Genomic DNA, 26,377 nt, shown 5'->3' on the forward strand with positions numbered 1-26,377 from the left:
GAACGGCCTCTCAAAAGAGGACACCAAACAATCATTCATCAGTTTCTAGATAATTGAATAGTAAAAGTATGAAGGAGTAAACTGCACATTTTCTGGTTTTGTGGAGGCCCAGGGCAGACCACCCCAAGATGTGCCTCAATGTCATACTGATTAGTGTGAATTAAAGTTACAGAAGAGGGGACCAAAGTAAGAGACTTTGACACTCTCATCTCCCTGGAAGCAGGAAATAAGTGAAAGTGTCCTCCCTGCCCTGGAAGGTGCCCTGGCCGGTGTCACTGTCTGTAAGAGCATTTCTTTAAGGTTGAAATATTTACCAATCATGTTCATGTCCTGTAATTTGTGTCTCGGATTAGATCTCTTTCTCTGTATGAAACAGGGAGGGGTTCAGTTATTTTCAGGTTTGGGTTGATTGATGCTGTTATCTAAGTGGGTTCACTTTCTTTTACATGAAGATTGTGGAGCGACTCCCTGAAATCACCACAGAACCCTGGGAACCTGAATGAGAACAACAGTTTATCCACATTTACATGGTCTTGAGCTTCTACGCTGGATGTTCACTGGATTTCATCTCAGTTACATCTGATGGTCTCTGTTCTTCCTTTCTGGGCCAACTCCCAGTTTTCTACAGTTATTTTTCATTGACTCTCTTTGAGACCATGTCTTCCAGCATCTATTAAGGGAATGCCAATATCCATACAGAACATATCCATTCTAACAGTGAGGTGTTGAATATGCGTAATGTCAACTTCCCAATCCGTATCTCCCTTAATGATTGTAGCCTCAGTGTAGTTCTGCTGATGCTTAGAATCATGTATGATTCTTTTAAGATGTTCATCCAAAACCTGTTCTCTCTCTTTAGAAATGAGAGGTTCAAACCAGTCACCCTATTAAGCAGATACTTGTAAAATTAATAGGCTATGCCAGACACTTTTGTAAGTGCTTCATATACACTAGTGAATAAAACAAAGTTCTCTATTCTTATGGAACTTACCTTCCTTCTAGCAAGAAAAGGCAGATAACTAGGGTGAGAAAAGATAAATCATTCAATTACAAATTATCTTAGAATATGAAAAGTATTGTAGGGGAGAGAAAAATCAAACATGATGAAGTTTGAGAGAGCTAAGATTTCTAAGTTTTTGTAATCCAGATAGAATAATCAAACAAACATTTTCAGGCAACCTACTTTGACAAGTGATGCGAGGAACAGCAATGGGACGGTTACGACAGGAAAGAAGGGAATCCAACCCACTGCCAGGAGCTCTCTGATAGTCACGTGGAGGATGTCGCAGCATTATCTGCCCAAGGGATCAATTTATGCAGTGCTTAGACACCAGCTCCCATCACACACTGGGAAGGGAAGGTCCGTAAGATGTACTGTCCTACACTGAGGTGGGTTCTGCTGGCATCTCTTGATGAAGTGGAAAACAAGCACTGGAGTGAATGTGATAGATTCACGGTGCAGTCAGGATACAGCTGCACAGAGCTGGTTGCCACAGCAACAGCTGAAAAAAAAGAAAGGGACGAGAAAAGCTGAGGCCATGCTCGATACACAGAGGCTTTCACTGGGTAAGAGGGATAGTAAAATGAATGTATGGAGGAAGAACATTGCAACCAGAGACAACAGGCTATGCACATATTTCAACATTTTTGGGCAGCTGCAAGAGTCTAGTGAGGTTGGACTTGTGTGAACGAGGGCGTGATTTGCAGAGCCTGAGAGCAGAATGGGGCCAGATCACTGAGGGCTCTCTAGGCTCTGTTAGTAAGAATTTAGACTTTTATTTTGTGTGACATAAGATACTGAAGGTTTTTTTCAGATAAAACATAACATGGCTTTGATGTAATTTTTTTAAATTAAACTTGTATTTTGAAATAAGATTCACATGTGGGTTGTTAGTAATAATACAGAGATCCTGTCTATCCTCTGCCTGAAGTGAAGTGAAGTCGCTCAGTCATGTCCGACTCTTTGCGACCCCATGGACTGTAGCCTACCAGGCTCCTCTGTTCATGGGATTTTCCAGGCAATAGTCCTGGAGGGGATTGCCATTTCCTTCTCCAGGGGATCTTCCCAACCCAGGGATCGAACCCGGATCTAGCGCATTGTAGACAGACACCTTACCGTCTGAGCCACCAAATGATTACCCTCTGCCTAGTTCCTCCATTATTAGCATTCTGTAAAACCTTAACAAAACATCACAATCAGGAGAGTGTCCAAGAAATCCACTTATCCTATTCATATTTCTCTAGTTTAATTATAGTCATTTATGTGTGTGCCTATCTGTGCATTTAGTCCCATACAGTTCTATGACATGTTCAAGGTCTGTGTTACCAGAACCACAGTCAAAACAGAGAACATTCTATCAAAACAAGGATTCCTTACACAGCCCTTTTATAACCAGAACAATCTTCCCTACCCTACACCTGTCTCTCTCCCTAACCCACCGTAACAACCAACTAATCTGTTCTATATTCCCTTAATTTGGTCATTTAAAAAATGTTGTAAAAGTGGAATCACTTGGTCTATAAACTTTTAAAATGGCTAATTTCACTGAGCATCATTTTCTTGAGGTCCATCCAAGTTGCTGCATGAATACACAGTCCATTCTCTTTTATTGATGAGTGGTATTCCATACTCTGGCTGTATCCAGTTGGTTTCACCATCTACCAGTTACAGGATATTTAGGTTTTTTCCAGCTTGGATCTATTATGAATAGTGCTGCTATTCACATTCATTTACAGATTTCAGCGTGAACATGAATTTTCATTTCTCTGGGATCAAGGCCCAAGAGTGCAACTGCTTAGACATATGGTTAAATGTATCTTTATTTTATAAGAAGTTGCCAAACTGCTTCCAAAAGAGGCTCTACCATTTTATATTCCTATTGTCAATGTACGAGGGAAACAGTTTTTCAGAATTTCATGTTACCTGTGTTTTAATTTTAACCATCGTGATAGGTGTGTTGTAATAGGTCATTTTTTTTAAAGGTTATTGAGATATAATTCACAGACCATAAAATTTGTTCAAGTGTACAATTCAATGGCTTTTAGCACATTCACAGATTTGCACAAAAAGAACCGCACTCTGGTTTGAGAGGATTTTAAACACCCTCCAAAATAACTTCCTATCCATCAGCAGTCATTCTGGTGGGTCCATTGAAAGCAAACACTCTAGAATAGCATTGAAACATGTATATTGTCATATGTGAAACAGATCACCAGTCCAGGTTCGATGCATGAGACAGGGTGTTCAGGGCCAATGCACTGGGATGACCCTGAGGGATGGGATGGGGAGGGATGTGGGAGGGGGGTTCAGGATGGGGAACACATGTACACCCATGGCTGATGCATGCAAATGTATGGCAAAAACCACTACAATATTATAAAGTAATTAGCCTCCAATTAAAATAAATAAATTAAAAAAAAAGAAAGTAGACACTCTAGCTGGTCCTTACAAGGGGCCTTCCCTGTTCAGGGTTTGGTCCCTGGCAGGATCCCATTTACTGGTGAAGAGCAGCCCCCTGGTGTCTCTCAACACAGAGGGCTTCTTAGGCTCAGTGGAGGAGAGTGTTTGTCAACAGGCTGCCATATGCTCCCTTCCCTTTGATCCTGGGGCGACGTGAAACCTACATGACGTGTAGAATTTTTAGACTGCCTACTTTTGCTAGATTGGTAGTCCAGAAAATGCTAGCTTTGATATCACCACTGCTGTTGGGGATTGGATGGTAAGACACCTTGCAGTAATAAATTCTTCCAGTGCTGCAGTCCCTAACTAGGCTGCCTTTCTCTTTCAACTTTTCATTTTTAATCTTTAGATGCTTCCCGCATCATCTCCACGGTTCATAAACTGTACTAGTGGGGAGAAGGGAGAAAGGCAAGTCTATCCCATATTCTCTGTACCTTTAACTTACTTTTAAAAATGATCACTATGACCTTTATTTTAAGTTAATGCTTGGGTACACAGTTAGAAGTTGCAGAAGTCATGTGCAATGGCACAAATAAAGGTAATTAATGATAGTGGCTTGAATGCTGCTGGGAGCAGACATAGCTATATGTGATAGAGGTACAGATCTGATCATGAATAGCTCTTGAAATTAGAGTCAGAAAGGTTGTCCACATGGTTGGATCTGCGGATTATGGAAGAAATAAGGAATCAAGTCTATTTCCCCCCTAAGCAGATGAAAGGTTAGAGTTGCCATTACCTGATAATCTAAATTCATAGGGCATTAGAATAAAAGGTGTATCTGGAATTCAACTGTGTGCATATTAGTAATGAGATGGATATTAGACATGCAAATGGAAATATCAAGAAGGAAATGGAGATGAGCCCAAAGAATATGAAGGCGATCTAGGCTGGTGATATACATTCAGTAATTGCTACTGCTAAGTCACTTCAGTCGTGTCCGACTCTGTGCCACCCCATAGACGGCAGCCCACCAGGCTCCCCCGTCCCTGGGATTCTCCAGGCAAGAACACTGGAGTGGGTTGCCATTTCCTTCTCCAACGCATGAAAGTGAAAAGTGAAAGTGAAGTTGCTCAGTCATGTCTGACTCTTAGCGACCCCATGGACTGCAGCCCACCAGGCTCCTCCGTCCATGGGATTTTCCAGGCAAGAGTACTGGAGTGGGGTGCCATTGCCTTCTCAGATTCAGTAATTATTATCTTGCAAATGGTGTTTAAATCCATGATACTGGATAGAATTACCTCAGAGCCAAAGGGTAGATGTTGAGCAGATGCCATGCTGTTACCTCCATCATCTTCTTCCCTCTGAATTCCCAACCCAGCTTTCTCTGAAAGCAACATAATTTTTCCCAAGTGACTTCCTCTCCAAATCTAGTCTTTCATATTCATGGAAAATTCACACAATTCTCATGTCATAGCTTTAATTTCACTGACTTAAAAGACATAATTAGCTCTCAAAAGGCAAATTAATTATCCTGTCAGTGATGGAAATGTCTCTCATAAATTTACTTGAAACTTTGAAAAACATCTCCTTAATTTTACATTATTTTCAGCATTAACAGAAGGCTTGTATTTTAACCTAGACTTCATGATTCAAGTATGCTTTATTCATTGTCTTCAGTGAAGGTTATAAGAGTCAAATAAAATTAAATGTGATTATCTTTTCTCCACTATATAGTAACAACTCAGACTTAAGAAAAATTAGTACTTTTTTGAGGTTGTATGTTTCTTAGAAACAAAGTCATAACGGGTATATTTCAAATTTCTACTGTATCATGCAGTTCAGGAGAATCAATGTAAATTGGTTCTGAGAAGCACTTTACTGCTATCAGCATACTCTGCTCCTGAGCAGAAACATGCTTAGGTGGTTGGAGAACACATGTCAGACAAAGATTAAGTCAGCGCTGTACTAATGCTTTCTATTCTCCTGAGCACCAACGAAAGCTGGGAGCTCTTTGCCCACGGCTCCTACCTTCCACGTGCTCACAGAGTAAGGATGAATATTAAGACAATTAACTAGGAACATTTGTATATGCAAGCTGTTCAAACAATATTGATGCATTTGAGGCTTAAATAAAGATTATTTTTGTAAAGTTAAAGTGCACTGACTTAAACTGTGGATATTCCAGTCTCTTGTTCTAGCATAATTATTGGGACTCACCATATTATTGCATCACGTAGTCAATGTGAATGCAATTTTACTTTTAAACACTTAACTATTCATTACATTCACCCACCAACATCATTGAAACACAATGGATGAAAATAAAAGCATATCAACTGGAATACCTCTCATTTAAAATAAACTTAAACATAGATGCCTATCTCCTCTCTTTGAGAGTACATTAGTAAGATGTTTCAGAAAGGAATGTTCGAGTTCACAAGGCAAAGGCAACCGAAATGAAAGATGAAAATATTTTGGCAAAAGGATAATTAGATAATGAGTTAAAACTGAATAGTTAATGATCACCAAAAGGGATGCCAGTAATAAACAAGAACATTTTCACAACCAAAGCCTAGGAATGTGTAAAAAACTGATGGAACTGGTTGCAAGAATAAAGGAAGAGAGGAAGGCAGGAAAGATGGATGAATGGATGGAAAGAAGGAAAGATGGATGGATGGAAGGAAGGAAAGGAGAGAAAGGAAGGAAGGAAAATTAAAAAAAAAAGATGAAAATCTAATATTGTTTGAAAGTTTGTCTGGAGCACTTCAATTTCCTAGATCTCTGACTCCCTCCCACCCTTCAGTGCTTTCCCTAACACATGCACACAGTCAGATAGATAGACTACTTGTCTCATGCAAAGCCAGTGGGAAAGTTATTCCTTGCATGAATTGACCAAGTAGACTTTCAAGTTCGAGGCTGTAGGCTACAGTGATGGAGGCACTGTGTTGAAATGGAGAGTAATGAAAATTCCTGCTTGGGTGCTGAGAATCCCAGACCCACATCCCTGCACAGAGATGAGCCAAGAGAATGGGGATGCCTCTGGAGGAACAGGCTGCATGATATGACCACTGAGGTTTCTGTAGCAAAATGTCAATGGCCCCCAGAGTGAATCCTCTATCCCCAGGTCCTCCCCATGCAGGCAAAACTTCCAGCCAGCGTTTAGGAACTCTTTCCTAGGTCAGAATGGCCCAGCATTCGAGATAATTTCTAACATGAACAGGCACACATTATGTCAAACAACAGGAAAAAAAATATGTAGACAAAATATGGAAAGAGAAAAAACATTACAAAAATTACTGTAATCTGATAGATAAGACAATATCTTTTTTTTAATTTTATTTTTAAACTTCACAAAATTGTATTAGTTTTGCCAAATATCAAAATGAATCTGCCACAGGTATACATGTGTTCCCCATCCTGAACCCTCCTCCCTCCTCCCTCCCCATTCCATCCCTCTGGGTCGTCCCAGTGCACTAGCCCCAAGCATCCAATATCGTGCATCGAACCTGGACTGGCAACTCGTTTCATACATGATATTTTACATGTTTCAATGCCATTCTCCCAAATCTTCCCACCCTCTCCCTCTCCCACAGAGTCCATAAGACTGATCTATACATCAGTGTCTCTTTTGCTGTCTCGTACACAGGGTTATTGTTACCATCTTTCTAAATTCCATATATATGCATTAGTATACTGTATTGGTGTTTTTTCTTTCTGGCTTACTTCACTCTGTATAATAGGCTCCAGTTTCATCCACCTCATTAGAACTGATTCAAATGTATTCTTTTTAATGGCTGAGTAATACTCCATTGTGTATATGTACCACCGCTTTCTTATCCATTCATCTGCTGATGGACATCTAGGTTGCTTCCATGTCCTGGCTATTATAAACAGTGCTGTGATGAACATTGGGGTACACGTGTCTCTTTCCCTTCTGGTTTCCTCAGTGTGTATGCCCAGCAGTGGGATTGCTGGATCATAAGGCAGTTCTATTTCCAGTTTTTTAAGGAATCTCCACACTGTTCTCCATAGTGGCTGTACTAGTTTGCATTCCCACCAACAGTGTCAGAGGGTTCCCTTTTCTCCACACCCTCTCCAGCATTTATTACTTGTAGACTTTTGGATCGCAGCCATTCTGACTGGTGTGAAATGGTACCTCATAGTGGTTTTGATTTGCATTTCTCTGATAATGAGTGATGTTGAGCATCTTTTCATGTGTTTGTGAGCCATCTGTATGTCTTCTTTGGAGAAATGTCTATTTAGTTCTTTGGCCCACTTTTTGATTGGGTCATTTATTTTTCTGGAGTTGAACTGTAGGAGTTGCTTGTATATTTTTGAGATTAGTTGTTTGTCAGTTGCTTGGAAAACAAGAAGTAAAACTCTCACTGTTTGCAGATTACATGATCCTCTACATAGAAAACCCTAAAGACTCCAGCAGAAAATTACTAGAACTAATCAATGACTACAGTAAAGTTGCAGGATATAAAATCAACACACAGAAATCCCTTGCAGTCCTATACACTAATAATGAGAAAACATAAAGAGAAATTAAGGAAACAATTCCATTCACCATTGCAACGGAAAGAATAAAATACTTAGGAATATATCTACCTAAAGAAACTAAAGACCTATATATAGAAAACTATGAAACACTGGTGAAAGAAATCAAAGAGGACACTAATAGATGGAGAAATATACCATGTTCATGGATTGGAAGAATCAATATAGTGAAAATGAGCATACTACCCAAAGCAATTTATAGATTCAATGCAATCCCTATCAAGCTACCAACAGTATTCTTCACAGAGCTAGAACAAATAATTTCACAATTTGTATGGAAATACAAAAAACCTCAAATAGCCAAAGCGATCTTGAGAAAGAAGAATGGAACTGGAGGAATCAACCTACCTGGCTTCAGGCTCTACTACAAAGCCACAGTTACAAGACAGTATGGTACTGGCACAAAGACAGAAATATAGATCAATGGAACAAAATAGAAAGCCCAGAGATAAATCCACGCACATATGGACACCTTATCTTTGACAAAGGAGGCAAGAATATACAATGGATTAAAGACAATCTCTTTAACAAGTGGTGCTGGGAAATCTGGTCAACCACTTGTAAAAGAATGAAACTAGAACACTTCCTAACACCATACACAAAAATAAACTCAAAATGGATTAAAGATCTAAACATAAGACCAGAAACTATAAAACTCCTAGAGGAGAACATAGGCAAAACACTCTCTGACATACATCACAGCAGGATCCTCTATGACCCACCTCCCACAATATTGGAAATAAAAGCAAAAGTAAACAAATGGGACCTAATTAAACTTAAAAACTTCTGCACAACAAAGACAATATCTTGAACTGAAGGAAAGGATGCTCTTAAAAACAAATGAAAAAATGGTAGTCTGTGACATGATGGATGTATTAATTAGCCTGACTTGGTAGACATTTCACAGGATTAAATCACCACATTGTACATTCTAAGTGTACAATTTGATTGGTCGATTGTGCCTCAATGAAACTGGTGAAAAAAAAAGGAGAGTAAGACAATGTTATAAAAATACAATCTTGGGGGAAAAGACATGGGAAACAAGACATGGCTCTTTGGAAATTAGAAACATGAAAACAAATGAAAATACTGTAATACAGCTGGATTGTTGCTATGTTATAAAGATTAGAGAGAATCACACCACTAACAGCAGAGAGAGCTAGAAAGACCAGCTATCCTTGAACAGATTAAGGAAGTATCATGAAGAGCCATTTGGGGGATCAGTTTTAAAGAACAGAAAGCAGTTTTCTAGGAAGGAAAATGGTAATGGATATTTTGATGACTGTTCAAAGACATTTTATAACAACTTTACATGGAATATAATCTATAAAATTACTGAGTAAGTTGTACACCTGAGGATCTTCTGATCTATGAATACAGCATCTCTTTCCACTTATGTATGTCTTCTTCAATTTATTTCATCATTGTCTTACAGCTTTGAGAGTATAGATTTTTCATGTCCTTGGTTAAGTTCATTCCTATTTTATTGTCCCTGATACCTGTGTACAATTTTTATTTGAACAATATTATGTATGTTTCTTGAAAGAAAATGGTTATTTTTAAAGCCAATGTCAATATCAGGATACTTTCTCCAAATATCTTTTATTTTAGTACAAATAATTTTTCTCTTTACTATCATTAATTGGATAGCCAAAGATTGTGTAAAAAGTGATTTGGATAAAGACTTTACATATTAACAATTCAGTTATGTTAGTGAAGTTTTTATGAGTGCTGCTTCATTACCTGTGGTGGATTCATTTTGATGTTTGGCAAAACTAATACAATTATGTAAAGTTTAAAAATAAAATAAAATTAAAAAAAAAAGAAAGACAAAAAAAATAAAATAAATAAAATAAAAAATACCCTTTAAAGTATTATAAAATTAATCAGTTTTAAATGAACGTATTGGTACAATTTTGCCTCCTTTAATGGTATATACTGTTCTATTTTACTCAGAAATATTACATAGATACTGCCTAAAATAATGAATGATATAAAGAGAATAAGTACATAAGTATGATTCTCTGACTAGACTTTTGCTTCCTAATATAAAAGCCTTAATTAACAGTCTTTAAAGATTACTGTAGGGATAGTATTTTTTTAAATATTTCTTTAAATGACTTTGATTTATAGATACTGGTTGGGAGCTGAAATAGGCCTAACCGAGGAGCAGCAATTCACTTGAGCATCTGGCCATCTAATTCTATTCTAGTTTTAGGACTTTTAATTCCACTCTAATAATACAAGTGGGAATTTGGATGAACTGCCATGCTGTAAGATTTTCTATATCTGGACAGAGAAATGTATAGATCTCTGACAATGAGAACAGTTCACTGTCAGAGATATAAAATCTTCTATAGAATTTGTTTTATCAGATTAAATTCTACTGTATCAAAGAAAATATGACCTAGCCATACCAGGGATGTACTAATAGCTCCCATACCTGAAGACAAATGTGATCCAATGGCTTTTTGAAATGTACTTTCAGAATCTTCTATCTTATTAAGAAACAAAACATTGCTGACAGATTATTTCATATACATGATACTTGGGAAATAAAACTGCATGCAGAATTTTATTTTCTACTTCTTCAGTTTTATTTTATGTAAATAATCCAAAGGAAAATGAACAAATATCATAAAACATATTTGAAGGAGCCCTGAAATGGCAGAAGGTTTAGGATTTAATCTAGTCATAAAACTTGTTAATTGCAGTCTTATTTAAAGAAAGAACTTTTTTGAAATATCTTTTATATGCTAGCCACTATGCTCATAGATTGTATACCTGAAAGTACACATTCTTGTGATCATATGTTATTTTGGTGTGACCTCACATTGCAGAGGAATAAATGTGTTAGTGAAACAACTTGGCACTTAATCTGAAAAAATATAACTATTTTTCCAGGTTTTACCTTGCAGACATCATTCAGAGAAGTTCTGCAAAACAACAAGCAGATTTTAAATATATGTAAAAAGCTTCTCAAAAAGCAAAATATAAATACTTTTGGTATTTATAGTAAAGTAACAAGCAATGGCAACAAAAACCACAAGAGGGAATGTATCCAAAATTTAAATGTAAAAGACAGGATGGATTTTACTATGAGTTAAGAAGCTACTTTCTATGCTCACGAAGCTTATTCAATTAAGTCAAAACTACCTAATTTTGCAGGCAGTACCTCCCTTGGGCACTTGGGCAAGAGGACCCCTCTGCCTTGAGATCCATGCACTGAAAAACCCCACAAATTACAAACACATGAACACAAAAAGGCTGCAAGATCACATAAGCACATCTCTCCTCAGAATCAGGTTTGATTTCAATTCAAAAAGGGCCTTTGGTGGGAATGCAAACTAGTTCAGCCACTATGGAGAACAGTGTGGAGATTCCTTAAAAAACTGGAAATAGAACTGCCTTATGATCCAGCAATCCCACTGCTGGGCATACACACAGAGGAAACCAGAAGGGAAAAAGACACATGTACCCCAATGTTCATCACAGCACTGTTCATAATAGCCAGGACATGGAAGCAACCTAGATGTCCATCAGCAGATGAATGGATAAGAAAGCGGTGGTACATATACACAATGGAGTATTACTCAGCCATTAAAAAGAATACATTTGGTGCTCACTTCAGCAGCACATATACTAAAATTGGAACGATACAGAGAAGATTAGCATGGCCCCTGTGCAAGGATGACACGCAAATTCGTGAAGCGTTCCATATTTTAGGAGGCAAGAATATACAATGGATTAAAGACAATCTCTTTAACAAGTGGTGCTGGGAAATCTGGTCAACCACTTGTAAAAGAATGAAACTAGAACACTTTCTAACACCATACACAAAAATAAACTCAAAATGGATTAAAGATCTCAACGTAAGACCAGAAACTATAAAACTCCTAGAGGAGAACATAGGCAAAACACTCTCTGACATACATCACAGCAGGATCCTCTATGACCCACCTCCCAGAATATTGGAAATAAAAGCAAAAATAAACAAATGGGACCTAATTAACCTTAAAAGCTTCTGCACATCAAAGGAAACTATTAGCAAGATGAAAAGACAGCCTTCAGAATGGGATAAGATAATAGCAAATGAAGCAACTGACAAACAACTAATCTCGAGAATATACAAGCAACTCCTACAGCTCAACTCCAGAAAAATAAATGACCCAATCAAAAAATGGGCCAAAGAACTAAATAGACATTCCTCCAAAGAAGACATACAGATGGCTAACAAACACATGAAAAGATGCTCAACACCACTCATTATCAGAGAAATGCAAATCAAAACCACTATGAGGTACCATTTCACACCAGTCAGAATGGCTGCGATCCAAAAGTCTACAAGTAATAAATGCTGGAGAGGGTGTGGAGAAAAGGGAACCCTCTGACACTGTTGGTGGGAATGCAAACTAGTACAGCCACTATGGAGAACAGTGTGGAGATTCCTTAAAAAACTGGAAATAGAACTGCCTTATGATCTAGCAATCCCACTGCTGGGCATACACACTGAGGAAACCAGAAGGGAAAGAGACACGTGTATCCCAATGGTCATCGCAGCACTGTTTATAATAGCCAGGACATGGAAGCAACCTAGGTGTCCATCAGCAGATGAATGGATAAGAAAGCGGTGGTACATATACACAATGGAGTATTACTCAGCCATTAAAAAGAATACATTTGAATCAGTTCTAATGAGGTGGATGAAACTGGAGCCTATTATACAGAGTGAAGTAAGCCAGAAAGAAAAACACCAATACAGTATACTAATGCATATATATGGAATTTAGAAAGATGGTAACAATAACCCTGTGTACGAGACAGCAAAAGAGACACTGATGTATAGAACAGTCTTATGGACTCTGTGGGAGAGGGAGAGGGTGGGAAGATTTGGGAGAATGGCATTGAAACATGTAAAATATCATGTATGAAACGAGTGGCCAGTCCAGGTTCGATGCACGATACTGGATGCTTGGGGCTAGTGCACTGGGACGACCCAGAGGGATGGAATGGGGAAGGAGGAGGGAAGAGGGCTCAGGATGGGGAACACATGTATACCTGTGGCGGATTCATTTTGATATTTGGCAAAACTAATACAATTATGTAAAGTTTAAAAATAAAATAAAATTAAAAAAAAAAAAAGGCCTTAGATAGGATTACAATGCATTCACCCATGGTAACATGGAGAAGGCAGAATACATGGGTGAATATGTGGATAGGTTAAGAGGTGTGGCAGTTAAAACCCTGTGCAGGTTGGCTCTGATTGTTTCAACTTTTTTTCTCCCAAATTAAATAATGATTAGTAAATTTGAAGTAACAACTAATGGAATATTGATTGTTCTTTTGAGAGGTTTCTTAACAAGTTAACTAAAATGTGCTTCAAATCATGTTTTATTAGGACAATCAATTAAGAATACAGAAGAAAAACTTGCATTGGTTTCTAGAAAAGGTAGAACCAGAGGATACAATGCCAGACTGAGAGAGACTTGCCAAAACAACATGACGAGGGGAGAACCTCCATTGTGACACAACTTCCAACCGGCACTTCCCAGGTGATGCTCAGCCTTGTCTGTTACCCATTTGTATAAAGAGAATTAAGCTTCATTTAAAAGGTGAATGCTGAAAGAGGTGATAGAAACCAGAAGTAAGCAGGCCTAAATTGGTTCAACAAAGTTACCAACCTAGTAGTGCTCTAATGGATGGCATTGTGGAAGAAGAGAGACTCCAAAGAGTGTATTATAATAATACCCCCAAACAGAGACCATCACCCTCATCAACGTCACCTCTGCTATCACTAGGAAGTAGGAGAAGGGGGAGCAGGGAGTGGGGAGGGGGTGGGGGGAGGGGAGGGGGGAGGGGAGAGGGGGAGGGGGAGGGGAGGAGGGATGAAAGCAGGGCGGATAAAGGAAGATGTGGAAACAACCTGGATCACTGAACGACTGTAAGAAGCAAAGCTCACTTTTCAAACTATAACATCCAACTGGCACTGTCATTTGAGAGAAGGACCCATTTATTTTATGCTTGAGCAGTCCTGCTGTGGGAGACTGTAAGTCACTATGACAATACAGGAATTAACATCCAATCAATAGTCATTTTTCTCCAGGGACTGCGTTAAAATCTTCCTATGCTTTATCTCATCCCATTCTCATTGCAGTGTTTGCATTCGGTGCTGCTGTAATGCCCATGTTGCCGATGGGCATTAGAGAACTGGAATAGTCTTTCCAACATCGCACGGTGGAGGACACTGCGTTTAGAACAGGTAACTAATCACTCCAGGCAGCACTACGGTAGCACTAGGGTGCCACCCAGCCCCAGCCTGGGGCTGCTGTAACTTACAGAGGGAAACCAGGAGAAGTGAAAAAACATCACTGGACTTACTGAAGCATAAATTAAAGAAGACATACGTATTTACAAAATAAGGTGAATAAATGCTGAAAACAAACTGTCAACTTTATATCCTGCCTGGGACCAGAGCTTGCAGTGATTGCAGCTGTCTACCCAGACAGGTAACAAAAAAAACCGTAAGCCTAATCATTCACAAAATTCACCCACCCGATAAAATTTTCTAATACCTGAAGAGGACAAGAGCTGTGTAGAATATATCAATACAACTGGAAACAATGGAAATGAAGCTGACTCTTTTAGAGAATAATTATGCTAATTTTGTTGAACACAATAGGCTCTATTAGCAAATATTTTCATAGTAATGTTATTATTTATCTTCTCTGAAATGTTTGTCTTATTATAGTGAAGTATAAAATAGTCAGATATATGGATTGAATTTAAAGATCAGCAATTATATGTCTGACCTAAAAAATTACAGGTTATACACTATTCAAGGTATATTTTAATTTAGATAAAAAACAATGTATTTGAGATGCCTCTAAAACCATTGATTTCTCACATACAATCTTACTGCTCCAAAGAAGAATGTCTTTAATGAATGACATTCCTAATTATTAATATTCATAGATATATTGCATATATAACAATTTATATTAAATCAAATGAATGTTTCTAGTCCCTTAACTGAATGATGCTAATGGCAAAATGTAAAATAATAAAGTAAGTGCCTTAGAGAAAGAACAGTATCAGTGATACTGAAAATATCAGGTGGATTCATTTTCATTACAGGATACTTCTCAAATCTATCTTCTCATATATGAATAAAATAGAACTTTTGCTGACTATGGAAATAAGTTATTTTATATTAAATAAAATTTCATTACTTAGTAAATACAATTTTCTGTATCAAATTTGCAGGTCTCATAATGTTTCAGTGTATAATGTAAACAAGATTACCACCAAAAGAAATACTCTAAACCTTTAAATTAGTGTGAAATTAAATGTTGAATCAAGTATATAACATTTAAGAGTCAAATACAAAGTCCTCAGTGTCTCCTTGTTCACAATTTGCCCTAAGATTCTGAAATATCACACACCCTACTGCACAGTCTTGATAAACTTACACGTCCCAGCAGAACTGGGCCTCCCATCAGAGCTGATTATTTCAAGAATGGACTGAGAGCCACATGGAGTGAACCAGAGGCTAACCTAAAGGTTACAGACACCAATTTGATTAGTTGGTGCTGAGCACTGGACCTGAAATGTCATCGGGACTTTGGGCTGGTTTTGGCCATTTTCACGGCAATACACTTTGGCCACTGCACACCTGCCAATATTGCAAGCATGTGAGACACTTACAAAATAATCAGACTCAAACACGTAAGCAGAGAAGTAACCGTCAGAGAGTCACTGCCTGGAAACTCATCAGATCCTTTACCCACTTCTCACCATCACTGCCCTTTAGGCACAGGCAGTAAGGGTGGGTTTCTATTTTTTACAACTAACTTCATGCAATGTAAGAAATTACTACTTAAAGACAACAAAATTCCCAAATCCAGAAATTAATTTGATAGCTATGAACAAAATCTGTAAGGTTCAGATTTTGCATTTTGTAAGATAGCATTTAAAACTTTAGAGTAGTTCTAAGTTAAGCTATTAGAATCATAGAGTAATTGAACACACACAGATAATAAAAATATTCTCCATCTCCAGAAAACTAAGTAAGTCAAGCATATAATTTATAAACTATACAAGAATGGCAAACATATATCTATTTTATATCTACGAAATAAGTATACTGGAAAATAGAGAAATAAAAAATGATTGACAGTGTAAGAAACATAAAGCCCAATAAAATACATAAAATGTATAAGAAGAAACTACATAAAACTAACAATAACATGGACAATGTAGCCCTACATATAATCTCTATGAATCATTTAAAAAACAGAGTACACATAATTTTCAAGAACATATACATTTTTTCCACAATCGGCCTTATGTTGGCTTATAAAGCCAGTCTCAATAAATTACAAAGTGTTGATACCATTCAATGTATGCTCTCTTGCCATTGGTGAGAAAAGAGAGAAATGAATTTAAAAGCAGGGGATAGGAGCAAGAATTGCCAACATTTTGGAAATGAAGTTATTTCCAAATAACCAACAGAAGATTATAAAAAAGAAATCACAGATAAAATTAGAAAATATTTTAATCCAAATGTTAATGAAAATATCTTAAAATGCATTTCATGAAGCTAGGGTAATTTATAGCCTTAACATGAGAAAGTTTTAAAAGCAATGATTATGAATTTCATTTCAGAAAGCACAAAAAACGAACAGGAAAGCAACGTCCAAACAATAAAGCAAAAGAAATCAATAAAAGTAAAATCATAAAACAGAGAACAGAAATGAAACAAGAATAATTTCTGTATTATTAATGAACTTGAAAAACACAACTACTACTGTTCAAATATAAAATAGAAAACCAAGAGCACTCAGCTAGCTCAGCTGGAAAAGCATGAGACTCCTGAAACAAAGAAAATCCCAAAAAAAGGCGCATCACTGCAGACCACTAACAAAATTATAACCAATTTTGAATTATCAAGCTTGAAAATGAAAACAAAATGAATAAATGCCTTAATAAACATAACTTATACCCTGACAAATGAATAAACAGAATTCTAAATAATATTTTATCATCTGTTCATGAAAGTATATTGATTATTGAAACTTCTCCTACAAGTAAAAAGTTCAAGGCCAAACAGCTTCATTAGCAAATTCTACTAAATATGTTTAAGAGAAACAACACCAATACTACACAAATATTTGAAGAGGATAGAAAAAGAGGAAAACATTTTTCATCTCATTCTGCATCACAATTTTAACCTTAATACCAAATCCTGACAAGAAAAAACAACCCAGGTCAACCCTTGTTATAAATGCAGATGGCAAAATCTTGACCCAAATATTAGCAAAGCAAGTCCAGTAATACAGAAAATAAAATTCCATCATGAGAAATTAGAGCATAATGCAGGAATAATAAAAGTTCTAACATTTGGGAATCAACTGACAGAATTTACCACATTAATGCAAAAAAAAAAAAAAGAAAAAAAAACAATAATCTTACTTTTGGAGAAGTACTCTGGTTAGTAGTCACTGCAAGAACTTTTTTAATAATAGGGATCTAAAAACGAAAAAGAATCATGAAGTCGATGATTGTATATAATGAGGGATTATTTAAATCATTTTCCTTAAAGGAAAAAAACAGTGCACACTATCATTATTTCTACTTAGCATTTTATTGGATATCTTGGCCAATGAAATAATGTAAGAAAAAATAAACAGAAGAACAAATGTAGGAAGCAAATAAAATATATCTTTGCAATATAATGATTAAGGATATAGAAAATTGAAAAAAAATAGAATAGTTTAATATTAGTAATTAGTGAGCTTAAAAGGTCTTGATACATTATATCTGAATTATAACTGAACTGCCCAAAGACAGAATTTTTATGAAAATCTCATGGTAGTCACAAAGAAAAAGTCTATAGCAGGTTAAGAAGAGAGAGAAAGACAAAAAAAATCAAATATATCACCAGAAAATGATCAACTCTGCTATGGACTGAATGCTTACATCTCCAAATCTTATGCTGCAACCTCATGCCCCACATGAGACTATTCAGGAGTGAGGTCTTGAAAAGTGCATAGACTGTATGAATGGAGCCCTCACGAATGGGCATAGTGATTTTATCAATAACCCTGCTACTGCTAAGTCGCTTTAGTCGTGTCCAACTCTGTGCAACCCCATGGATGGCAGCCCACCAGGCTCCCCGTCCCTGGGATTCTCCAGGCAAGAACACTGGAGTGGGTTGCCATTTCCTTCTCCAGTGCATGAAAGTGAAAAGTGAAAGTGAAATTGCTCAGTCGTGTCCGGCCCTCAGCAACCCCATGGACTGCAGCCCACCAGGCTCCTCCATCCATGGGATTTTCCAGGCAAGAGTACTGGAGTGGGGTGCCACTGCCTTCTCTGTCAATACCCCTAGAGGGCTCTTAGAGCCAGCTGCCATGTGCAGTTACGGCTGGAAGGTGTTGTCTGTGAATCAGAAGGTGGGCTGTCACCAGACCTTGAATTTGGCTGTGCTGTGGACATCCCAGCCTCAAAAAATGTGAAAAATAAATGCTTGCTTTTTATCAGCCATCCAGATTATGGTATTTTTTTTATAGTGGCCTTAATAGATTAAGACAAAGTCAAAAAGGAAGACAGGAAAGAGAAATAAACAAACAACCAAATAAACAAACAAAAAACTGACAGAAATAAATGAACAGAATAGCAATAGCAACCTCTCACTTGTAATAATTACTGTAAATATACTGAGGTAAATTTACCAACCAAAAGGTATGGAGTGAAAAACAAAATGAAGATCTACCTCTATGTTGTCTAAAGAGACTTATTTTAGACTTAGGAACTTACAGGGACTGAAAGTGAAGGGATTTAAAAACAAATCCCATGTGATAGTAAACAGAAGGGAGAACAAGTAACCACACCTATGTCAGACAAAATAGACTTAGTCAAAAACTGTCACAAGATACAAAATGGACATTACATAATGTTAAAAAGGCCAATTAATAAGACACAACAGTTATAAATATATATGCACCCAATATAAGAGCACCTGGATATATAAAACAAGCACTGATGTAAGTGAAGGGAAAAACAGACATCAATACAGTAATAGTAGAAGACTTCAATATCCCACCTTCAATAATAGATCATCCAGACAGAAAATCGATAAAGCAGCAGCTGACTTGAACAAATGGCCATGACAGATGTACACAGAACATTCTACTAAACAGCAGCAGAATGTCCATTCCTCTCAAGCGTACAGAGTATGTTGTCTGTGATTGATCAAATGTCAGGTCACAAAACAATTCTTAACGAATTTCAGAAGACTAGAATTATTCCAAGCATCTTTCCCAACCACAATGAAATGGAACTACATATCATAACAAAAGGAAAATTGGAAAATTCACAAATGCTTGGAAATTCAAAACCACACCCTTGAGTAAATAGTGGGCTAGAGAAGAAATCAAAATGGAAGGAAGAATATACCTCAAGACAAACAAAAGCTGAACTTAAAGATTTAGAGGAACTACCAGTGAGGAGAAGTAAGGAGAGAGGGTAACGTAAAGGGGGAAAAGGTAAGGCTTATTATGGGATGGTATAAAGTCATCTGTGTGAAACTTTTGAAAATTTTAAAGCACTATAGAATTTAAAGAATCTTTAATTCAATCAAAAATTAATTTTAGATAAATATTTTTTCAAAAGAAAGAGAATGAAATAAATAAGATCACATATGAAAGAGTAAACATTACACTAATAATAAAGTAATTTTTAAAAAATCATAAGGAATTACTATGAACAATTATATGCCAACAAAGTGATCAACCTAGAAGAACTGGATACATAATTAAAAGTGCACCACCAAAAATACTGAAGTATGAAGAAATAGAAAGTTTAAATGTACTAATATCAAATAAGGAGATTAAATCAGTATGCAAAAACCTCCTGACAATGAAAAGTTTCAGATCAAATATTGGGATTCTTGAGAAACCTATATGCAGGTCAGGAAGCAACAGTTAGAACTGGACATGGAACAACAGACTGGTTCCAAATAGGAAAAGGAGTATGTCAAGGCTGTATATTGTCACCCTGCTTATTTAACTTATGTGCAGAGTACATCATGAGAAACGCTGGTCTGGAAGAAACACAAATTGGAATCAAGATTGCTGGGAGAAATAGCAATAACCTCAGATATGCAGATGACACCACTCTTATGGCAGAAAGTGAAGAGGAACTCAAAAGCCTCTTGATGAAAGTGAAAGTGGAGAGTGAAAAAGTTGGCTTAAAGCTCAACATTCAGAAAACGAAGATCATGACATCTGGTCCATCACCTCATGAGAAAGAGATGGGGAAACAGTGGAAACAGTGGCAGACTTTATTTTTTGGGGTTCCAAAATCACTGCAGATGGTGACTGCAGCCATGAAATTAAAAGACGCTTACTCCTTGGAAGAAAAGCTATGATCAACCTAGATAGGATATTGAAAAGCAGAGACATTACTTTGCCAACAAAGGTCCGTCTAGTCAAGGCTATGGTTTTTCCAGTGGTCATGTATGGATGTGAGAGTTGGACTGTGAAGAAACCTGAGTGCTGAAGAATTGATGCTTTTGAACTGTGGTGTTGGAGAAGATTCTTGAGAGTCCCTTGGACTGCAAGGACATCCAACCAGTCCATTCTGAAGAAGATCAGCCCTAGCATTTTTTTGGAGGGAATGATGCTTAAGCTGAAACTCCAGTACTTTGGCCACCTCATACGAAGAGTTGACTCATTGGAAAGTACTCTGATGCTGGGAGGGATTGGGGGCAGGAGGAGAAGGGGATGACAGAGGATGAGATGGCTGGATGGCATCACTGACTGGATGGACGTGAGTCTGAGTGAACTCCGGAAGTTGGTGATGGACAGGGAGGCCTGGCGTGCTGTGATTCATGGGGTCACAAAGAGTCGGACACGACTGAGCGACTGAACTGAACTGAACTGAAAAAGTTCAACTTTTTTTTTTCTTTTTTCTATTTTATTTTAATTGGAGGATAATTGCTTTTCAATGTTGTTTTCAACAACAACAAAAATAATCAGGAAGCACTATGCCAAGGAAAATAGAAGGAGAAAATTCTTGTTCATAAAAGGAGTAATTAAATGACAAAGTCAATATACTTCTCATGCTGCTGCTGCTAAGTCGCTTCAGTCGTGTCCGACTCTGTGCGACCCCATAGACGGCAGCCCACCAGGCTCCCCCGTCCCTGGGATTCTCCAGGCAAGAACACTGGAGTGGGTTGCCATTTCCTTCTCCAATGCATGAAAGTGAAAAGTGAAAGGGAAGTCGCTCAGTCAGGTCCGACTCTTAGCGACCCCATGGACTGCAGCCCACCAGGCTTCTCCGTCCATGGGATTTTCCAGGCAAGAGTACTGGAGTGGGGTGCCATTGCCTTCTCCATACTTCTCATAGTCCTACAAAATTGGGCTTTTATTCTGTTGCCTCCCGGACAACATTTCAGTAAAATCACAGAGGTCAGACAATGATTATTTGCTCTTGTAATATGAATTCAGACAGATGCTAAACTGGAGCACAGTTTATAAAAAATACACCTTACAAATTTCACTAACAGGTTATCACCAGGGGCCAGGCCCCTGGAAGGCACATTTTATATGACTGCATTGTCAGAAACAGGGATTAACAGAAATGCTAAGATGTCCAGAGGAAAAAAAGCTAAAATCAGTGTTGCAGATGGCAGGTTATTGTTAATGCTTGTTCCTCTTACAAAAAGCCCCTGACCCCAAGGCTGGGATGCTAATAAAAATGACCATATGAACCTCCATAAATCAAAGCACATTTATTTCTCTTGCAGGTTTGTTTTTTTTTTTTTTTAGGGCAGGACTACCATAAATGAAACCGATTAAAACCTGGAGCGCATAACACTAGACCACACACAGTGACAACAGGGTATATATAACATGTGAAAAAGTCCTTCCACTAATTTATATGTCTTCTACGCTTATACAAACATTTTATTACTAAGAATTACCAAATGTGGACATTTATTACTGCTGATGTAACAAATGAACTAGAAAATACATTTACAGAAAACTTGCTTAGTTCTCAAACCTAAGACATTTTAGTCTCAAAAAAAAAAAAACAAAGAACTGCTAATGCTATTGTACCCTTGAAGGCAGAAAGCAGAGTTTATGGAGGGTGAAATAAGAGTTACTAAATGATGCAGCTCAACTGCTTTACTACCTAAATGAAATGCAAAAGAGCTTGATGGGGAACTCAAGAGCAAAAAAAAAAAAAAAAAAAAGTGCCTAGGCTACAAGAGGTTTTCAGGAATTCAAGGCAATTATCTCAATAATGTTTATTCAAATAGGTCATGACATTCTATAAATCACAATAAACTGATTCATTCTTTTTTCCATTTTAGTCAAGAGGAAATAAGCATTAAAAAAGATCTATAACTCTATACATACAGAACTGGCAAAATCAGTATCAACTGATGCTTTATTGCTATTTTAACTATACAAATTGAGTAACGCCCAGCTTGTTTAATCACTTTCCTTGGCTAGTTAATGGAGGTCAAGACCAAATTTCAAAAAAACAAGAGTATTTATCCAAAGAGCTATAAAGTACAATGATGTACTATTACAATACACAAAATTTTATATCAAATGGTATAATGTAGTTTTATTTAATTGAACTAATTTTTCCCAGGTCTTCCTTTGCTCTGTAATTTTAAAGCTTTAACTCGCTAGAATAAGCATTGTCCCAGATTTGTAAAGCTGCTTTTATCCCCAAATGAGTTCAATTATGGTATATTTTCATCATCAAAAAGAGTATTTCTTCCATGCTATTATGTCCTCCGTGACATACCATTGTTTTTGTTGCTAAGTCACTTCAGTCATGTCCTACTCTGTGTGACCCCATAGATGGCAGCCCATCAGGCTCCCCTATTGCTGGGATTCTCCAGGCAAGAACACTGGAGTGGGTTGCCATTTCCTTCTCCAATGCATGAGAGTTGAAAGTGAAAGTGAATTCGCTCAGTCGTGTCCAACTCTTGGCAACCCCATGGACTGCAGCCCACCAGGCTCCTTGGTCCATGGGATTTTCCAGGTAAGAGTACTAGAGTGGGGTGCCATTGCCTTCTCCAATGCATGAAAATGAAAAGTGAAAGTGAAGTCACTCAGTCATGTCTGACCCTCAGCGACCCCATGGACTGCAGCCTACCAGGCTCCTCCATCCATGGGATTTTCCAGGCAAGAGCACTGGAGTGGGGTGCCATTGCCTTCTCTGACCATTGTTTTTACCTTCTCAACTTTGTATTATATTTATTTACTTATAAAAGTAGAACCCATTTTCCCACATGTGTCCTAACAATTGTTCTTGATTTTAGCACTAACCCTCTCTGTTCAAAATATTAACCCATAAACTATAGTAAACCAAAGAAACATTGACAACAAATACCTTTTGATTATGGAAATAGAGTAGAAGTAATCTATGAACTATGGCACAAAAGGAAAATATTTTCAGTTAGTTTTTCAAACACATAATACTAATGGGTTGGGCTTTAGAATTAGGTCTTACTTTATTACAGTATAATTTCATTCTCCTTCATTTTAACATTCTGCCAAAATAGGCTTCTTTTAAAAAGTATTGTCTTGGTGGAAAGAGGAGTTATTGTCTAATGAGTGCAGAGTCTCAGTTGGAAAGACATCATGTTCTGGAGATGGGCTGTGATGATGGTTGATCGATGATGTGAGTGTACTTAATGGCACTGAATGGACAATTAAAGTTAAAATGGGGAACTGTATGCTATGGATATTTTATCACAATTAGAGCATACTCTTTTATTAAAACAGAATCTGTAGGTTCTGGAACCATCTTACTTTACTCCTCATCTCACCCTTATGATAGTAAAAGCTTTCCTGGCTTCCCTTGTCTCATTGATTGTGAAAAGGAGTTATTGGGGGAAAAACCTACTATCAAGCCCAAGCATTATGACTTAGAGACATATTGGAAAAGTCAGATTAAGTGATAAATGTGTGTATAGTCACAGAGGAAGGTTCCATCTGCAGTAAGGCCAGCTTTGCCAAGAACAAAGTAGAATGATTAAATTTGTTTTGCAGTCATGAGCAGAGGGATGCTGTCTGACTGTTTATAGGGGACCTGTCCTAATAGAAAATAGATGTGTCCTAATATAAAATGGGCTTCCCTGATAGCTCAGTTGGTAAAGAATCTGCCTGCAATGCAGGAGACCCTGGTTCGATTCCTGGGTTGGGAAGATCCCCTGGAGAAGGGATAGGCTGCCCACTCCAGTATTCTTGGGTTTCCCTTGTGGTTCAGCTGGTAAAGACCTGCCCTAATATAAAATAGATGTGTCCTAAAGTAAAATCTATATTTTGGGGATATTGTGCTTTTATATTCACTCATTCATACAGAATTTACTAGGAACCAACAATATTGTTGTGGAAACAAATGTAAAATAAGACACAGTCATAAAGCTTATCAGTTCCTGAATGGATATTCTTCTCATAAAAGCATTAGCTTCTTTAACAGGAGGGCCTTCCTTATTTAAAAATAATGCTATAAAGATATCTCAGGTATGGCCTTAAGGTATCTGTGAAATGGGACAAAAGTTGCATTTGTCTCATAGGGTTAATATGGGAATTAAATGAGATAATCCATACAAATGTCTCCTTGTCTGGCACATATTCACAGTCAACAAACTCTAGCTGTTATTCTCATTATTAGCAGTGCTATTTAATTCAAGCTATAAAGTATCTATTAGTTTTCAGAAAGAACAGAATCATTAAACCCAAATATTTCCAGCTGAACTATGACACAGGAAATATTAATATCTGACAGAGGATTTTATGACATGGAAGTTGTCATTTTAGATGAAAATCTCAACAGTAACAGTTGTTCAATACAGTATAAAAATTAAAAAAAAAAGAAAATAATAGCATTAGGTAGGTAAAGGCCCAGAATAGATTAATATGTGCCAAATAAAATGCCTAGGATACTAGCAAAGTTACTTTCTAAAGTCATTACAGAGTAAGAAGATCAAAAATAAGATAAATTATTTCAGGATATTTTTATGAATAAGATAGGGATATACTGGATAAATGGTAATTTGATTAGTGAATTAATTCCTAATTATACAGCCATACCCTAAGGATGATGATTAATGAATTAATATCAACTAGAGGAAAACTACTAATGATTTGAGTCATTAGTCGATTCTGCTCTGTTTTATCAATCCTGCTGGTTATCATATGCTGTGCTGTTTATCAATATAGTTCTTTTTCTCAGTTGCCTGTTTGAAACTGAGTAAACCTTGGTTATCAACTTATTTAATTATCTATAATAGAAAATAAAGAATATGAAAATAAGTGACCATTTATCATGATGGAGCAAATCTATTATGATGAAATTATATAGTTACAAATCTAAATTGCTCGACTTGCATCCAGATATTCAAATGAAGAAGTTCAAGGATCCCGGATAGAGGAAAGATACAGTGTCCGACAAGTAATTTACAGCCCTATGGCTGCACCTGGAATAAATGACAGTACTTTTCTGTGGGTTTTTCTGGAAAGTAAAAGGTACTGTCTACAAAATGCTTCCTGAAGTCTCAGGTATAGGGCAAAAAAAAACTAAAGAATTGCTAAATCTTTTATTTATTTATTTTTAAACTTTACAATATTGTATTGGTTTTGCCATACATCAACATGAATCCGCCACAGGTATACACATGTTCCCCATCCTGAACCCTCCTCCCTCCTCCCTCCCCATACCATCCCCCTGGGTCATCCCAGTGCACCAGCCCCAAGCATCCAGTATTGTGCATCGAACCTGGACTGGCGACTCATTTCATATATGATATTATACATGTTTCAAAGCCATTCTCCCAAATCATCCCACCCTCTCCCTCTCCCACAGAGTCCAAAAGACTGTTCTATATCTTTTAAACAGCAGAATGTGGGGGGAAAGGAAAGTATATTTTTGACTCATTTACAGGCTTAATATAAGCCAACAATATGAAGGAGATATAGAAAATAGTAAGACAGACTGAGTGCAGTGAGAGACACAACTTCTTTAGCACACAGTCATTTCTGAAGTGCCATGTTTTGACTAGGAAACTGAAAAACTGTCACAGATTTGGAAAAACATTATCAAAATGGTCATAGGTTTAGACCCCATGCAGTAAAAGCTTAAAGATGCACAGAATAAAATTTGAAGAAGAAAGTATTTCAAAATAAAAGTATGGTTTTTAATATAAATACTTCTCTATAAAATGTTTCTTTGTAGACTGCAAACTAGGTTTCTTCTTTCTCTTTAAATAAATTAATCATAGACAATAAAGATGAACAGATTATAACAAGAAATTTTCCCCAATTATCTCATTGATGCTGTGCATAGGATTAGGAAATGTATCTCATTATAATTTACACTATAATAATGACT

At 37.1% G+C, this 26,377-nt stretch overlaps 1 protein-coding gene and 1 non-coding gene across 4 annotated transcripts in view; one reads left to right on the top strand and one right to left on the bottom strand.

The window, feature by feature from the left end:
• Positions 1–1,040: 1,040 nt before the first annotated feature.
• The window catches only part of LOC129636178 (uncharacterized), a 431,707-nt gene continuing 406,370 nt past the window's right edge, over positions 1,041–26,377 (bottom strand). The window contains exon 5 of one of the 3 annotated variants that reach the window (XM_055559469.1): positions 1,041–1,502. In XM_055559469.1, the coding sequence (XP_055415444.1) occupies positions 1,324–1,502 (179 nt within the window). In that variant the 3' untranslated portion in view covers positions 1,041–1,323. The remainder of the gene's footprint in view (positions 1,503–26,377) is intronic. The other 2 variants (XM_055559470.1, XM_055559464.1) reach the window with 2 other exon arrangements.
• On the top strand, positions 11,579–11,685 carry LOC129636349 (U6 spliceosomal RNA). Its single transcript, XR_008706890.1, has one exon. It is a non-coding gene; the product is annotated as a U6 spliceosomal RNA (small nuclear RNA).

Source organism: Bubalus kerabau, chromosome 21, assembly GCF_029407905.1.
Source record: "Bubalus kerabau isolate K-KA32 ecotype Philippines breed swamp buffalo chromosome 21, PCC_UOA_SB_1v2, whole genome shotgun sequence".
Taxonomy (NCBI): Eukaryota; Metazoa; Chordata; class Mammalia; order Artiodactyla; family Bovidae; genus Bubalus; species Bubalus kerabau.